We start from the raw sequence: 18,225 nt of genomic DNA on the forward strand, positions 1-18,225 counted from the left end.
TATTATTACAAAGGGAGCCTACCAGGCAGGTACAAAGGCTTATCACAAAACCTCAAAAGACGTTCGATTTCCAAAGACAAGTGTCAACTACCACACAGATGCAAAAATGACCAGAAACAAGACAACGAGGTGTGATCCAATACAAGTGAAGACTCAAACAACAGAAACTTTGGCCACAAGAGAACTAAGGAGAGGTAAAATGATTGAAATGAGGCAAGGCGTGACCCAAATGAAGCAACAACAAAAAATAAAACACACAAGGAGAAGTGAAGTCATACAGTTCTGAGTACTTTCAAGTAGCTTCAGATTTCATTGAAGAGTGTATTGTTCTTAAGAATCAGCCTCATTATATTCACCTCAAGTCTTCCTTTTCTGTGTGTATTAACCAATGCCCAGATTGAGATGAACCTGCTAATATACCTCTTTGAATTTCTAATGATAGGATATCTTTGATGTTGAGTCAGAAATGTTGAACGTATCCTGTTTGTTCATTCAGAATAATATGATATTGTATTAGCTTCTGTGTCTGTAAGAAAATTATCAAAATCCTGGCTTCAAATTCCACCTCCCTTGGGAGTAGAGCAACTAATATCTACATGAAGTTTGCAGTATAAGTAAAGTCTGGTTTGATCTGAAGGAAAAACAGAGCTGTGAAATCCCCACGTAAATACTGAATGAGCTATGGCATGGTAAAGACTTGACCCTCGATATGTTGCGTCTCCATCAGCCAACTGTCAGCTGAACCTTTTAATGAACCTAAGAGGATTTATGCAAATTAACAAAATCCACTTGACTTAAAACCAGTAAAGGCCCAGCTGATTCAGAAACTGCCATCTACTGCCCCTGTGTGGTGACTATCAAGGTACACAGTTTTTCAAATCATTACAGGGAGTTTAGTGAACTCCATTTTCATATATTGCTGTGTCATCTTAGATGATGCTTTTGAATGTTTGAAGTAATTATATCAGCATGGTATGGAAGTTACAAGTTTGTGGTGGCACCAGAAAATGAAATAATCTGTTTCCAGCTTTTTATGAAGATGTAAAATGTAAAAAAAAACAAAACAGGTATAGTGGACTAAATGTTTGAATATTCCAATAACATGTTGAAGGGTCAATTTTGATACCTTTCCAGTTTGGGCAGAGAAGCTCTAGTTGGATTAAAAAATTTAAAAAAAGGGGAGAAATCTACCAGCAGAGTCAGAATGACAACTTGAGCGCACGAAGTGAATCGCATACTCAGCGGCAGCAGAAAGAGGCAGATTCTCATTTATCTTGCGGAGATTGAATCCCACACAGACAAAAGACAAATGACTGCACTTTGTGATATCTGTGCAGAAACAGAAACCATCTTCTGCCTTCACCTGAGCCTCCCATTACACCAAATTCTTGTCTTCTATTACAGGCATTCACTGGTTCAGGGTGTGTAAGTCAAATCACTGAAGTTAAACATTCTAACATTTCTTTTACATAGGTCTACTAATGCGAATTAGATTCAGCTAACTTATTTAGTATCTATACCCATCTTGGGATCTTGACAGGACATTTATTTTAATTTTAAAGTACCTGTCCATCCCATACAGGCTGGAAGTACCAGAGAGTTTGCGAGCTGAAACAAGTTCAGCCTGGACTACCCAGTTTGAATATTTGATATGCATCTGCATCATCTAACAGCAATCATGTTTAATGTAGTCTTCTACTCATCCATTACTCAAGATGACTGAGTCATTATTTTTTCATTTAGCATAAATGATTTGCAGCAAAAGTGAAAAAAAAAATCATTTGATGTTACCGATAGAGTCAGAAGGAAGTTTAGAAACAAGAAGTTATGATCTTTCTTATACACTTCTCCCTGTCTGAAACATTTGACAATGCAGTGAAATAGCTTCTGCAGAAACATTAATCACCAGTTCTGACACTGCAAGACATGTTTTGATCTCAGTGGATAGCTCAGCATCAGATCTTGAGCTGTAGATCAAAAAGAAGATGACAAAAACTACAACACAGCAACTGCTAAAAGGGGGAAACAGAGCACCCATGGCAGCAAGCAGTACACCAGTGACATATCAAAAAGATATTTCAACTTCAAAAAGGAGGAAGCAAACCAAGTTGGACAAGGCAATCCAGACTATATTTCTATTACTTCATCAACACAGTTAACGCGTGCAATCCCAAGAAAGTGTTTTTTAAGTCTTGTTAAAGCTAAAGCCATTTACAAAATGAGGAGACACACTTGGACTTGAGTCACATGACAAATTTCTCTTCAAGCCATGACACTCAGGAAGTCACAGGAGAGTTAGTTCAGTTTACAAGAAGGAAATACGTTATTACCATGAGTGGTTCGGCCAGCCAAGCAGAAAAGATGAAGTACATCATATGAAGAAAGAACCACCTCACCTCTGTTGGAAAATGTAAACATGCTCCTTTCTCCTTCAGAATAAACTTTTAGTGTCAAATTGATGAGACTTCCTGTCGCTACCACAAGTAGCTTTCTGCACAGCTATTACAGACCTCTTAAAAAGGTCTATTACCGACTGATGGCTAAGCTGAGCCCCAGCTATTCTTATCATATACCAAAACACTCATTCAAAGAAGACAGAGGAGCAAGGAGATTTTATAGTAATTTGGTACAGATTTTACAGTAATTTAACAGAAATATTCTGCGTAGAAAACTTTGTGTGTGCTTGTTTTCCCTACATAGATCATATTGGTGCATCTAGTCTCTCTACAGTGGCTTTGCACCATAGTTAAAAAAAACACTGCCCTGATGAAATGGGGTGTAAAGCTGTTCGATGTTGATTGTGTCTCAGTATTTTTTACTTAACATTTTGCCTTCTTTAATTTGAATGCATGCTGTTTTAAAAGCTTCCCAATAGATCCATATTACATGCATAGGTAACAACATTTGCCAGTTATATACTATTTGACTTTTGTTTGCATGTTCTCTCCGTGTAAGCGTGGGTTCTCTCCGGGTACTCCGGCTTCCTCCCACCGTCCAAAAACATGCATGTTAGGTTAATTGGTGACTCTAAGATTGTCCTTAAGAGTGAGTGTGAGTATGCATGGTTGTTTGTCTCGTTTGTCTCTGTGTGGCCCTGTGATGGACTGGCGACCTGTCCAGAGTGTTCCCCGCCTCTCGCCCGATGACCGCTGGGATAGGCTCCAGCCCCTCCGACCGACGGATTAAGCGGGTATAGAAAATAGATGGATGGGTGGATGTACTTTTGTTGTGATAATTCAGTGATAGTAATGCTACTAAAATAGCAAGAGGATAGGAAATCAAATGAAATGCTAATTGTGTCGGCTACAGATTGTGGCAAAATTACACACATCAGATATAATTAAATGCGCTTTATTAATGCATTATTGATGCATTCCTCCTACCAAGAGAAAACCCAAAATTTCAAATAGAAAGGTTCCACCGAGATTTGAACTCGGATCGCTGGATTCAGAGTCCAGAGTGCTAACCATTACACCAAAAATGGGGCAAAAGGGACTGCCCGAAAGGGGGGAAAAGGAAAAAAAGAGGAAGGAGGGGGGGAAAAGAGAGAAAAAGAAAAGGAGAAAAAAGGAGGAAAACGTACACTATATCCACTTTTCTCTATTCTCTTATCTTCTCAACATTGTTTACACACACCTCTGCACTTATTGCAAGGTTTATCATCTGTTTAATTTTCACGTTTCTTGTGGGATTCGAACCTGTATTGTGGCAACACCCCAACATACCACAGTGCTTTGGACGTTACTAAAGCCTACTGTAGGGGGCAGCACACAAAATGTGTATAACTGTAAATGTAAATAAGTCTCCCATCATTTTTCCCCTCTTTTTTTGGTACACTCAATTATTTGAGAGACTAGTGTTATAATTGGCTTTGTTCTTAGACATTATAAATTCATATTCTGTATTTTCCTAAATGTTCCTAGCTGGTACTTTTCCACTCTGCTCATACTGCACAATCGATGACCTTAAAAGGGTCCAAGACTTTAGAATGACATAAACAACTGGGTCAGACAAAACATCTCTAGTAGGGCAGATAGGTCTGGTACATTAGATCCACGCCTAAAACAGCACACACACACACATTGTTTCTCACATCCAAAGAACACAACAAGGACAGCAGCTGGCCTGATCATGTCACCCAAAACTGGCCAATTATACTCTGACAAGTGTGAAAACAACTTCTGTGAGATAAAGCTGAATATAAATATGACATGTTTCCGGATATCGGGGCTCGGCCTGACGGATTTCCTGCGGGAGCTCTGGCACTCCGAGTCCAGCGCTGCAATATACTTTACTATGTGACCACTGATAAATACTTTTTTAATAAACGATTTCTCCAGCTTGTTCTTGGGCTTCCAATGAAAAAATCGGGCTAACACTAGCTATCTATCTGTATCACTATTTGTGCAACACAAGTGAATGAAACAAATTCCAAATTGAGCAAAGAAAGTATTTTTAAAAAATCTTTGGTTGAGACAAAGAGTGTTGGGTTTTATTAATAAATGTAAAATAATTCTCCAAGTAATTCTGGCTTCACTTTTGACAATTGCATTAAATGGATGTCACTCACACTCACTGTCGTCCTGTTTTGCAAATGGAAATTAAATAAAAATGTGAAGGCTGTTCTTGGTTCAAGTAAAATTATCAAACTTTATTAACATTGTAACAATAATCACACAGTAACAGACGAGCAATCATCTGCGAACAGACAGACAGACAGACAGACAGACAGACACTTAATGTAAACTTAACGCCGCAGTTAAAACGCCGCATGAAATGGAAGCTGTCCAAGCGCACTGCAGACCTCCATGGGTGGAAGAGTTTGACCACTGAAGACACACCTGTGAAAAACAAAGTCAGCCGCTGCCCAATTGCCAGTACCCCTCCTCCCACAAGTGGAGTGGTAACAGTGTGTGTGTGTGTGGCACACAGTTTTTCAAACGTATATTTGATAAAGAATTTTATCATTTTCACCCACCTGACTGGCTGCAGCAGTCCCGGTCAACATAGATGACCTCAGGTTCAGCTTGGCCCGCATTCTTGTATCGAGTGACGATGCCATGGCACAACTCTTCCAACCCTGCACCTTCACCCGTCGTCAGAACAGAGTTCAGAACCTGGCCAAACTCGTTGCCGATGTTTGTCATCCATGCAGCACTGTCCCCAATAGCGCCAGCCAGCTTCTTGGTGATCTGTAAAACAAACACTACTTTCAAACTGTTTGTTGTAATTATACACATGTGCGTGTGTCAAACCGACATTCACGCATTTGCACCTGTTATCATATTCCTCTTTTTTTTTGGGGGGGGGCAATAAATATAGCTTTCCCAGTGATAACTACTAATACAACCGATTCTCCGCAACAACCAAAAGATTCATCGCACACAAGGCCTTGAAATTGATTTTGGTCAAGACAGACACATTTGATGACAATGTGGGGGAGGAGGTTTCAGAATATGAAGATCAAATTCAGAGTCTGACAGTGACTTTTAGAAGAGGATGACATTAATCATCAGCTATCTCCTAAATGAGAATGAACCACAGCTAGACAGCAGCAGGCCCCAGGACCAAGTGGTCAGCAGCCAAGCTGAGATTGAGATCTTACTTATGTTTTGTAAATGTTCAAAGTTCTAAAAAAGTTGTAAATGAATAATACATGATAGTTATACCAAAAAACCTTGTTGTTTATATTGCTTGAAATTGGGATGAAGTAAACATCTGTAGAGTATTTTAACATAAAATTGTTTGATTGTGTTGAATTAAAAACCCCAAAAATGCAGCGGGTCCACCAGACCAACAAACATTGCTTGAGTAACAAAAATATGACCAGAAAACAAGGGTTAATACATCTGGACACATCTGTCTGCTCTGCTCAAACACATAACCAGGCTCCGTTACCAGAGTGGAGAAAACGCCACAGATAGCCGATTAATTACTATTGCACTGACGGACAATAAATGCAAAAAAAGATAGTTCAAATCTTAAGGCTTTCCCCGAGGAATCGGCAGAGTTTATAAGGCAAATAAACAAAAAAATCAGTTACTATTTGTCTTCTGATACTGTCATATCACTAACATCCCCACCGTCGCCACACAATGCTGGTATGAACAGCGACGCTATTACAGGCAGAACTTCCATTGGCAAAATGGCTACGTTACAAGGAAGTTGAAATACAACTTGGATAAAGTGCCGAGAGGACGGAAGATTAAATTGCATATTGTTTGTCCCACGGTTTAACATTCGGCTTATACATGGCGTTACTTTTATGAGTATTAATCAAGTTTACAAACCTTGTTCCCGTGCTTGTCACAAGTGTATGCGAAGAAAAATATGGCCGACACTCAAAAGCGTTAACCGCGCCCCCTCCGACGTCACGTCACGTGTCCCTTTTGCCCCATTTTTGGCTGTGTTCGGACCTGTGTTCGGACCTTGTTCGGACCTTGTTCGGACCTTGTTCGGACCTCGTTAGGAAGTCTTTGATGTCGTTAGGAAAGTGTTCGGACCTTGTTCGGACCTGACAGAATGTGTTCGGAAGTGTTAGGACCTCTGAGGCAGTCCAAAAACCGGCGGGTACGGCCATGGAACCACGTGAGCAGCCATGCTTAGAAATGGATAGATCTCTACTACCGTTAGTCACTCCTTTCAGGGACACCTGGCTGCCACCTGGTGGCCATTAGGAGGAACAGCAGAATACGTAGAAAATACACGAATGTAAATACGCTCGTATTGTGAGGGGAATTCTGCAGAGGATGTGCTGATGTATACGGCAGGCTATCTTCAGAAATGCAAAATAATCAAGTTATTTTAATTTCAAATTTAGTATAGATTTAACTTAATAAAATGTCAAGAGAAGAGGGTTACAGGTTCGATCCCCGCCTGGGGCCTTTCTGTGTGGAGTTTGCATGTTCTCCCCGTGTATGCGTGGGTTCTCTCCGGGTTCTCCGGCTTCCTCCCACCGTCCAAAAACATGCATGTTAGGTTAATTGGTGACTCTAAATTGTCCTTAGGAGTGAGTGTGAGTGTGCATGGTTGTTTGTCTCTATGTGTGGCCCTGTGATGTCCAGGGTGTACCCCGCCTTTCGCCCGATGACTGCTGGGATAGGCTCCAGCCCACCCGCTACCCGATTAACGGATTGACGGTATAGAAAATGGATGGATGGAAAATGTCAAGAGTACTCAACAAAAGAGAAAAAAATTAATAAACAACACAAACACAAAATGTTTATTCAACACAATTGCTGTCCCCCTCCTCTTACATCTGGTTGCGTTTCAACGGTTTTTGATAGGATTCAGGTCTCGACTTATTACTAGTTATTTCTTCTTGTCAACTGTTTTTTTTTTGCTGTACTGTTGAAATTGTACTTCAGGTTACTCGCCAGTGGAAAAACCTAAGATTTTTGGTTTAAACTTAAGGCATTCATTATAAACGTGTGTTTAGTATTGATATTGACAGTTCCACCTCATGATAGAACATCCAACTTGCTTTACTGTTGTCAGGGTGTTCTTTTCCTGTGTACAGTATTCCCAGAAAGCTTCAGTTTGGTTTCCTCTGTGAGTAGTGAGAAATTGTTCTATTCTGGGGGAATCTTCAAAAGAAGTTTTCTCACACATTTGTGAACACATCAGAGGAAACTTGGGATTCAGTATCTTGCCCAAGGACACTTCAGCTTGTGGTCTGGGGAAGCCAGGAACAGAACCCCTGACCTTTAAAAACTGACATACAAATGATAATCTCACCTTGGCTGCCAGGCTTATTACAATGAGTTTATGGAGGTTGTTGATAAATTTCTTTAAAGTATTGACAGACCGAGGATATATGTTTGGTGTTTTTATTCAGTGTGCCACAGAATTCTAGTATAGACGGTAAAGAAGTTTCCTGAAGTACTCGAAAGTTTTCTTTTTCTTTGTCTTGGAAAATACTCACTTGCATTTGGACTATGATCTCTAGTTAGATTGATTTAGATAATGTATTTAATTGCTGTTCCATACTTTCTTCCCTCATTGTTATGCAGGGTTATGTTTGTCGAGGTACATCTTGATCTGGAATTGGGGGCAGTTATAGAGGGACTGAAAATCATGAGCCAGACTGAGATGAATACTGATTATGCATTAAGAATAGCAAAGTAATGATCCAGCTCTGGTCTGTTGGATCACCACAGTTCCTGTGGCAGGACGTGACAACAATAAAGATCTGCAGCTGAGCTCAGCTATGGATTTAGCCTCAGCAGAGTGCAGTCAAAGATCCATATTTCAATGAAAGCGCTGTGAACCCGATCCTGCTGGCCAGAATTCATCGTGAAAATACAAACTTTCACACAGGTATTGCTTTCTTCAGATGTTTTATGTTCATTCCAGTTTCCCTCTCTCCCCATAAATCTTCAGTCCTGGCTTCAAACAGTTGATGGCAGACCATAATAAAAGTGACAGGTCGTCCAGAAGCAGTGTGGTCAGCACCCAGGTGCATCCTGTCAGATCAAGCAGAAGTAAACCCTTCTCTCTGTGACATCTCAGGTGAAAAACAGCAGCTGAAAGATACAGCTGGCAGGCAAAGAGCAGCTCAAATGATTGTGCCTGCAGCCTGCATTAAAGAGGAAAAGTCCCCACAGCTCTTCTTTGAGCTCCCATATTTTACCATTTCAATAATCAGCCTAAAGATTGTTCAAATTTGAATATATATTCCGCAAGCTCCTTTATTTCATGTTCTGTCATGTATGATCATTACAGCTCCTGGGTGCGTGTTTTGTCTTATTTACTGAATCCAACAACAGTTTTCACTTTGCACCTTAATGCACACGTCCATATGAACACTGAAAGAGTCATTAGCTCTTGCAAGCGTTTGTCCTTCTCAGCCTGAGATGCTCATCTGAAATAATTCCAGTAGAAATAACGGGGCAGAACATTCACAGTCCTGTTTGTTTGTGTTTTTTTCCATCCTTTGTCTGTGTTTTTCCTGACATTAAGCTGTGATTGAGGGATAACAAAAGACACATACAATGAGTTCGGGACTCTTTATTAGTAAAATTTTCTCATTAATTTCATTGAAATGATTGAATGCATTCTTATACTAAAGGAAGACTTAATGTGCCTTACTATTTAATTTAAGCAAGATAAATCTCTCCCATTATGAATAGGTGGGAACACCTCCAATATAACTGTAACTATATGTTGCTATGGGCATTTTGGTTTGAAACAACTGCCTATTAATTTTACTTATCCACACTACTGGTCTCTAAAATTGTGGCAGCAAAAGGAAACTTTCTTAAAGTTTTCTAAAAAGTAATGGTAGCACACTTATTTTCTATACCAAACTGTGTTTTAAGGCTAAAAAAGAATTACAACTGCTCCATGAAATCAAGTAGAATTTCTAGTTTAAAAAGAGGAATTAAGTGCAGCACATCATGGATAAAATGTCGAATTTACACCTTATGCACTGTGCCATGAAACCGAGGTAACTGTGCTGTGTTAATCAAAGACTTTTGAGCATTGTTGTTTTTAATTTCTTCTTTTTTAATAACTAGTTTTTTTTATTTACACAACTATCAGGAATGATAACAAATGATAACAAAGGAATAAATGTGTTTCCACCAGTAAGAATTGATTTATGACTAAATGTAAATGTAACAAATATGTGTGACAAGAAAAACAGATGAATTCCAGCTGACTAATTGGCTCACTTAGAAGTGATGGGGTACAGACGTTGGCAGATGTCCATGTGTCACTGAGAATCTACTGATCTCTAGAGCAGAACAGGGACATGCACATAATGTAACTGCATATCTTATGGCACACTTTGCATTGAAATTTAATCCAGTTTGGTCTAGAATGGCTCAGGAAATCAAAAACATCTCCTGTTTCTGTCTCAGTGCCTCTGCTCAAAGGCAGCACAAGGTCCCCTGCCGCAGTAATCACACCTGCATTCGTTTTAAAAACCTTTACTGATGGATGCCACGCATTCAATTTGCACAGAGTTAGAATTTTTTTACTGTTCAACATCTCCCCCAGCTTTCAGTCTGAATTCTGTTAAATGAGGTCATTGCTGTGTTTCACTCTTTGCCCTGTTTAAACTGTGAAAAGCACATGCTTTATTTCTATATTTTGATAGCATTCAACAATGTACAAAATCAATATCTGTCCCGAGAGCTTATCTGGCAGCAGTGTGACCTTGTGTTTTTATGTTTCTCTTTCATTTTAGCTCCATCCAAAGGCTCCTGGTTCCATTTCCTTTCACTGGGGTATCACTCAGAGCTTGTTGGCTGTCATCGGGTGGCATGTTCATCATCTATAGCACTCAGGAAATCTGCTCTGTACTGCTGAGGAACACCTGAACACCTCACACATATATCAAGCTGGCTCAGTGCTGCTTTTCCCAGGTACAGTAATATGTCATCTATCCCTTAAAATTAACTCGTAAAAGCCACAGGTCAGAAACATTCCCAATAATTCACACTGTAATATTGGTTTAACGTTGCATTGGATATTGTATTTACAGGTTGTGCTGAATGTTTAAATGATTTCATTCAGTTTATGATGTGGCTGATGTCAGGTAGTACTTGGAAGAGTGCAGTCTTATAACATGCTGTGATAAGCATTTGTAAGTGTTATAGTGCTTGTATGAATGAATGTGCCCTTTGCATGAATGCTACATAGCCCTGACGGGTGAGGATTGCAGTTAATAGTTTATAGAAAATAGTTTACTTTCTACAATGTGTTGTCTATGTGCTGAATATTTTTTATGATTTTAATGAATAATGTTATTTTAACAGTAATGTTATCAACATTTTAAACACCCAACTGTGTTGGTCTCACATAAACCCATGCAAATTGGTGCAAATAGGACAATCGTATCATTGAATCATTAGGCAAACGTATGGATCTTGTTTTTGTTGATCTCCAGAATTTTAACACTTGCAGCAGTGATGCATAAATGAACTCCTGATGGAAGACTGTAGACTCCTGACCACAGCCCATTACAACCATACGTGACACTGGGCATGGTCAGAGGTGAAACAGGCTTCAAACTTTCAAAAGGGGGAGGCAGCATTAAGCCACGTTTTTCTGGTGTCAGTTTATCATTAAATTCCTGCACACCATCCCACAAGGCAGGTTAGAATGTTCTAACAGTGGTGCCGTCCATATACATGGCAGTTGAATAGATCTTAGTAAATGTGGTCTTCACTTGTGTAATTTAGGAGATACAGTCACAAAGTGCTCAGAATTATAGAATTATATGTACCTTAGATGTCCACAAAATGTAAAAGTGCTTTTACAAAATGTTTTTTCCCTGTGCATTTGAAAGGTTTTAACAGAGAATAAAGTGTGGCATGTTCATCTCCCAAAAAGAATTTAAAAAAGTAAACATGCAGTAACCACCTTTACATTTCTTTTTAGTTAGACATCCATTTTACACAGGGTATTAACCTGACTGAGACAGGTTTCTGATGGCAGAATAGGCATTTAATTTGAAACAAACTTATGTACCAAAACAACAACCAGCTCTGATATGACAGCAACTCGAAAACTGTCCTCAGAGGACAAACAGTCACATGAAGTATTATCAGTTGTTAATGCACTGGTCAAAGATGGAATCATAATGTCCAGCAATAATGAAACACTGTCTGTGCATCGATTGTCAACATGTTATTGCTTCAACAGCGGGTGAAATGGAGTTCACATGATCAGTGAGCAAATTCAGTTCACTAAAAAAGAAGTTAATTGGCCTGATACAAACATAAAATCTTCTTTTTCATGGATTTTTACATATGGTTACCTTGGTGAATGCTGCACAGGGGATTTGTGGTCTTAAACTGGTCAGATGAAATATTATTTTCAATCTACAATTTGACAGCAAGAGAACATTTTTAAGTGACTTCAAAAACAGCTCACAAAATGACACTGCTAATCTCACAAGATAAATTGTGTTTTATCTACATCAGTGGGTATCCATTATCTGATCATGCTCATCTTTTTTTCTTTTTTTTAAATTCTAGTCACATTGATTTAAAAAAAGAACATCATCAGTAATATAAATAAATACTAAAAGCAATTACCTTCATAAATACAAAACATAAAAGGTCAACGCAATCAATTCTTAACATCCAATATTCTAAAAATGTAAACATTGCAAGAAAAAAGCTTCCACATAGAAAGAAAAACAACAACACAGGATTGGAGCACTTCATTAGTGTGGGGATAAAAAAAAAATCTAAACTTTAGACTTATTCTGTGTCTGTGACTCTCAGTAATGTAATAAATGCATGAACACCGGTGACCCAAATACATGTCCAGATACACATGGCCTCATTAACAATAAAACTTAGCTTACATTAGTATTAACTGTGTGATCATTACTGGATAACAGTGAACAGTGAATACAGAACCATTACAATAGATTCCTATTTATCCATGCTTTCTCAGAGTTGGTTCACTCTCAGCCATCTAACATATAGGACAGAGCACTATCTTCCTTTGCACGAACATTTCTTCACTTCGTAGATGAGCAGAAGCACTTTATGTTGCAGTACTGTGGTCTGCAGCTGCTGCACATCGGGGAAATTCATACACATATGTTTGTACAACACTAATCTTTGCCCACTTCGACATAGTCAAGGCTGCAATTCCTTCCTTCCTGGAGGGACAATCACTTCTGTTTACGGGATATTATAAACACTTGGGTGCTCTTGGATAATAAACCTATATCATGGAATAAGAATGAGTGCGAGGGTAGCTCTTGCCCTGTGAATAAACTGTCCACCCATTTCATGTATTCTGGCCTTAGCTGTGTTTGGAACAATAACGTTCCACTTCAGGAGGTCCATAAACAGGCCAGGCTGCAAACTGAGTGATCAGTTATATAAGAAAATAAAATGGGTGAATGGTCGCTGGTGTGTGGGACACTCTTTCCTCCCCTCTCTCCTTCAGGGGGGACAGAGTGCAAGTGTGGGAGCCAAAGAGACCAGGTTCCAGAGGAGCTGTGGCTGTCTCTCCATCTCAAAATCTCAGTATCTAATCGAATGCACACGGACACAAAGCAAGGGCCGTTGGTTGAAAGTTAGTTTTCCAGCTGCCGGCATGCTGTCGTAACCAGGTAGAGGATGTGCACTCTAGAGCAAGGAGCTGGGGCTCTCTGGGGGTGGCGGGGGTGTTTGTGTGGGGCTATGACGCATGGGCAGAATGTCGTAGTGGCTTGGGATGTGGCTGCTGCAAGGAAGGTCATAGGGGCTCTGGGAGAAGCCGGTGGCCATTCCATTGGGTCCCTGCAGGACGCTCACAGTTGGCTCTATGATAGTTTGGGGAAAAAAAGGAGGGGAGAAAATGATACAGGTAGGTTAGCTAGATTTAAAAGAGCCCAGGCAGACTGAGGATTAAAGAAAAATAAGAGACGCATGCAGTGCAGAGCCTGGTCGCATTTCCTCTTAGCGAGGCTTAAAAAGTCTGTACAGGGACACAGCGTGGGATATGACCAGAAAGGCCATAAATTGTAGGGCCCTGCTGAGCTCCACACACCAGAGAAAATACACACTCACCAACATCATAGACATTCCTGCTCACAGTGCCCAGGAGGGTGGCGGTGCCTCCAAAGGGCACTTCACGGTGGGAGGGGGATTTCATCTCCACATAGCTGCTCTCTGTGTGCTTGCAAGCCAACCCTGGTGGGTCTCTAATAGTGGCGTATGGATTATCACTATTCAGTGAGCAGGAGCTGTTGCTGCACATGGAGCTCTTGATGTAATCTGGAGTAACCACAAGACGAAGACATATTCATTATCAACAAAGATGATTGTCAAAGACTTGGAATGGTGGCATCAATACTGGAATCTAAACAGATATCTCTATCAAGAAAGAAGAATGGCAATGAAGCTGTAGAAGATGCGCTTCTTTTGTCTCTGACGGATGACTAATGGTGGTATATAGTAATCAGAGTACAAAGGGGAGAGTCTGGATGGCTCATCTCATCCATAAGAGTCTCATCAATCTGATAAGAGGCCTCATTAGAGACCGCAGCATAGCCCTCTTCACACCCTTGGGTCCCTTACATCCACCTCCGACTACAAAGTGTGGGAGACAATGTGACGTATCAGGCACTGAGCCATAGAAAGCAATTACTCTTGAAATAAAACCTCAGACCTCCATGCTCTTGTCTAAAGTGCAGAGAGTTTTCACACAAATCACAGAAAATATTAGGGTGTGAAATTTGGGGTCAGAAAAATTCAAATTTACCAGAGCTGTAAAAAAGCCAAATGGGACAACCAGTACATGAGCTGTTAAGCATGAAAGGATTTAATAATCATGCTCGTAATGGATCAATTAATTTAGAAACATACAACATGCAGAACAAGATGCTTAGAACACATGAACAAACTGTCCCTGCAGTTAAAAATTTACCTTTTCTTGAACTTCTTTGTGTCTGTGCCTCTCCCTGTTGAACATCTGGCAGAGCACAAGAAGGCAAACATTACATAAATTCCCTGAATATGTGAACATTGACAGCAAATGTGTCATGTAGTATGTTATTTTTGGAGGAATATGAGCAAAGTAATGGCTTGGTCGTAATGAAAATTTCATCTGCTTCCTATTCCCCAAGGCTTACAAGCTTACATCAATGAGGACATGATGGGATATTTGCCAAACAGCACAGATACTGAAAGGAGGACGAGGCTCATGTTAAAGAGTAGTTGATCAATCAGAGACACTTTGACCTCCCATAGGAATCGATCTGCTGTGTGCTTGGACACAAATTGGAAATGAGCATATCAGGCTGTTTAAGATCAAGTGAAGCATGTCCAAAAATGGATTTACAATTTTTCATGGTTTTTAGCTTTAATAGCCCCGTAATAAACATTATTTCAGATGTACAGCATTTCTTTCAGTTTGCACCGACACAGAGCACAAAGTGATACCACACTCTGTCAACCTGTTTTTATTGTGGTTCTTAAAGTCTCCTCAGCTCTTCACACAATGAAAACATCTTTATACTTGTTATTTTGAAAAAAAAAAAATCAAATATTACACAAATATTACAAAGCAGTTCATGTGAAGGTGGAACTATAGAGGAATTATTAGGTTTGCTTAGGTGCTCTGTCTTATTTAAAGAACAACTGTCTTTCAGAGTTTAAGCTTTAAGGAGATGTTTTAAGGAGTGTATTATAGCATGAGCAAATGAGATATTAGAAGAACTCAGAAAAAAGTTGCTCATCACACTCATCAGGCTGAAAAAAGGTTATAAAACCATCTCTTAAAAGTTTGGAAGCCACAGATCAACCATTGTTGCTAGTAAGAATATGTAAAGTAATCCATTTTACAAAGGAACACAGAGTAGCCTCTAAATAACTTACATTTCTCACATAGGTTAATATTAAAGTTTGTCAGCTCACTATAAGGAGAACATGGAAAAACCCTGTTTGGTTCGGCTTGAAACAGGCAGCTATTTGGAGAAGGAAAAACACTGTTTTGCAAAATCATATTCAACCTGTGAATCATAGTCGTGAGTTCTGCTGCATCTGGGCCAGGACAGCTTGTCATCATTGGTAAATTCATGAATTTCAAATTAGACAACTGAATTTTAAAGAAAAGTTCCCCATCCTCTCCCTTTGAATTCTATCGCAACAGAGAAAGGGTCAAGATGCAGAACAACAACCTTAAGCACACAAGTCGATGTAACAAATAGGAATAAATAAATTAGTTAATGAAGGGCCAAGCCGAAGACCTGACCTTAATCCAAATGTTGTTTATTGGACCTGAAGAAAGCAATTCATTGGAGGAAATTCACCAACATCTCAGAGTTAAATGCTGTTTGTACTGGGAAGTGAGACTAATCAAAACTGATATGTAGGACTGATCAACAGTTAGTGGAAACATTTACCTTTAAGTTGTTGTTGCACAACAGGTCACAAGAGATGGTTGGGTAAAAGGTGCAGATATTTTTCTTGTATATTTTTCTTGATCTCCTTTCATGACATGTTTTGAACATCTAATATTGTTTAAGGTCATATTCATGCAAAAAATATATAGATAGTTATTCACAGCGATTATAATCTCTTCTCTCGAGGAAAGCCATATATTGATCAAATTCATTTCAACTAGGTTTCCTACGTTCACATTAATTTCCTGTGTACTCAATAGTCTCCACTTCATGGTTGTCAGCAGGGACAGTTACAGTTGACACAATAAGACAACTGCAATTTTGTGTGTTCTAAAACTTTAGTCTGTAATAAGACCTTTATAATAACATGCTGAATAGAAACGCACACAATACACATTGTTAGACTGCAGTTTGACCCAGTGTAAGCCATTATAGTTGCTAGGGGATGTAAAGGAGTACTAATGAGTTCATAGTGACCCTTATTCATCTTCGCTCTCATAATGTCTCTGATCGTCCCGCATATCTTATCAAAATCGGAGCAAAGGTTATGTTTAACAAGAGACCCTCTGGTTCATCTTCATTCACAGCAGCCTTGTGCCAGTAAAAGGTCTGCATTAATGACACATGTATCTTTGCCCTTGAATCGACAATTTTGCACATTTCTGCTCACAAGTCAAAACTCTGTCTGTATTTGGTGTGATATGATGAGAAAGAGTATTACTAACCTATGTCATTGAGGTTGCAGTAGGCTCTCCATTCAGAGCCATTTCTGCTTTTCAGGGTGCTTGACTGGGAAAGGAGGAACAGAAATGGCCGTTGTGGTTGTGCTGTAACATTAGGAAGTTAAATATTGTGTGAAGACACATGTTGAATGCTCTTACTTTGAGCGTCAGAGTGCTATCCAGGTTGCTGGAAATGGTTGAGACAACATTGCACTGAGCCACAGTGTGGTAACTGGGGTTGGTGAAGCACTGGCTGCTGCTGCTGCTGCTGTTCTGACTCTGATTGATGTCAGGGCCGCTGGTCCTCATCGCTACAGTACTGCCACACTCTGAGCGGTTAAGAAGTTGAGAAATTTGAAAGATAAATTTATGTGCTTGACACATTTTTGTGTAATGTTGCAACACATTTAATATGATGCGACACATTACATGCTACACATGTAATAGGATATCAATTTCAATTTTGGAACATTCAAACATTTTGGTTAAGTTATGGAAAAATGCACAGTTATTTATCCATAGCATAGCAGGATCTTAATTATCTTACCAGAAAGAGAATAGTCAGTGTTGTTAATGTGCATTGCTTGTGTGTAGGACACACTGGGCTGAATCTCATGACCCTTGTCCCTCTGTCTCTGCCTGTACCACACAAACAGACTAAGCATGGCCATGATGATAAGGAGGAGAAAGATGATTCCCATGACAGCCCCTGCAGACTGGCGCTCTGAGCCTCGTGCTGGGCTAATCTTAGTGTATGGGTTGAGCTCCTCCATCATCAGAGCTGCTACATAAAAAACACAGAGAGGGGGGTCATTTGAATAATATACACACATCAGTGTTTGAGCAATCATGCACCACAAATTCTCAACCAGTCCAGTCTCCTCTCACCTTGATCACAGCGGATGCCTTTGTATCCAGGGCTGCAGTAGCATGTTCCAGTCACATAGTCACAGGTAGCATTGTTCAGGCACTCACACAGCTGTTGGCAACCATATCCAAACGTACCAGCAGGACACTCTGCATGGCAGAGAGGCGCATTAATACATCCATCAAAATTAAAACACTTATTGACCAGGAGCCAAAGTGTTTAGAGAACACATACACTCATCTACAGGGTAATTTTGCTTATAGCTAAATTGTGAAGGCCTACTCAACTCTGCTCACAGCTCGTCCCAATGAAGCCAGTTCGACAAGCACACTGGCCGGTGATGTGGTCACAGTCTGCGCCATTCTGGCAACGACAGACTTCGGCGCAGTCCCTGCCATAGAACCCTGAAGGGCAGCCTGGGACAGAGATGTATAAAATGGGCGGGATGGGCGAAGAAAAGAAAGAGAAGGCAAGACAACATAAAGAGTCAAGGTCACATCGCAAGGGAACAGAAAAATCAATACAATTCAGTCTCTCTGCTGCATACTCAATAAGGGACAATGTGAATGAATGGAAATGTGAGATTTCCTGCTTCAGCAGAAAATCAAGTTATGCTGTTAACCCAGAGGTGGAGTTGAAGAACAAGACAATTGGAAACAGTAAGAATCCGAGTGAGGAAAACTAAAAGAAAATGGTCTAAACAAATTACTTTTAATGCACAATAGCAGGAGCTTGACATTACAAACAGTACTGAATAAACCCTTGGAGCTATGGAT

General features: G+C 39.9%; 1 protein-coding gene across 1 annotated transcript in view; it reads right to left on the minus strand.

Annotated features, from left to right (window-relative positions):
- Positions 1–11,376: 11,376 nt before the first annotated feature.
- Positions 11,377–18,225, minus strand: part of megf11 (multiple EGF-like-domains 11) — a 73,461-nt gene continuing 66,612 nt past the window's right edge. The window contains exons 19-26 of the mRNA XM_072385927.1: positions 17,737–17,865; positions 17,470–17,598; positions 17,129–17,365; positions 16,741–16,910; positions 16,585–16,648; positions 14,383–14,427; positions 13,524–13,730; positions 11,377–13,276 (exon numbers count right to left, since the gene is read on the minus strand). Coding sequence (XP_072242028.1) covers positions 13,101–13,276; positions 13,524–13,730; positions 14,383–14,427; positions 16,585–16,648; positions 16,741–16,910; positions 17,129–17,365; positions 17,470–17,598; positions 17,737–17,865 — 1,157 coding nt within the window. The 3' untranslated portion in view covers positions 11,377–13,100. The remainder of the gene's footprint in view (positions 13,277–13,523; positions 13,731–14,382; positions 14,428–16,584; positions 16,649–16,740; positions 16,911–17,128; positions 17,366–17,469; positions 17,599–17,736; positions 17,866–18,225) is intronic.

The sequence above is a fragment of the Leuresthes tenuis genome, unplaced genomic scaffold, assembly GCF_036924035.1.
Source record: "Leuresthes tenuis unplaced genomic scaffold, fLeuTen1.0.hap1 SCAF_5, whole genome shotgun sequence".
Classification (NCBI taxonomy): domain Eukaryota; kingdom Metazoa; phylum Chordata; class Actinopteri; order Atheriniformes; family Atherinopsidae; genus Leuresthes; species Leuresthes tenuis.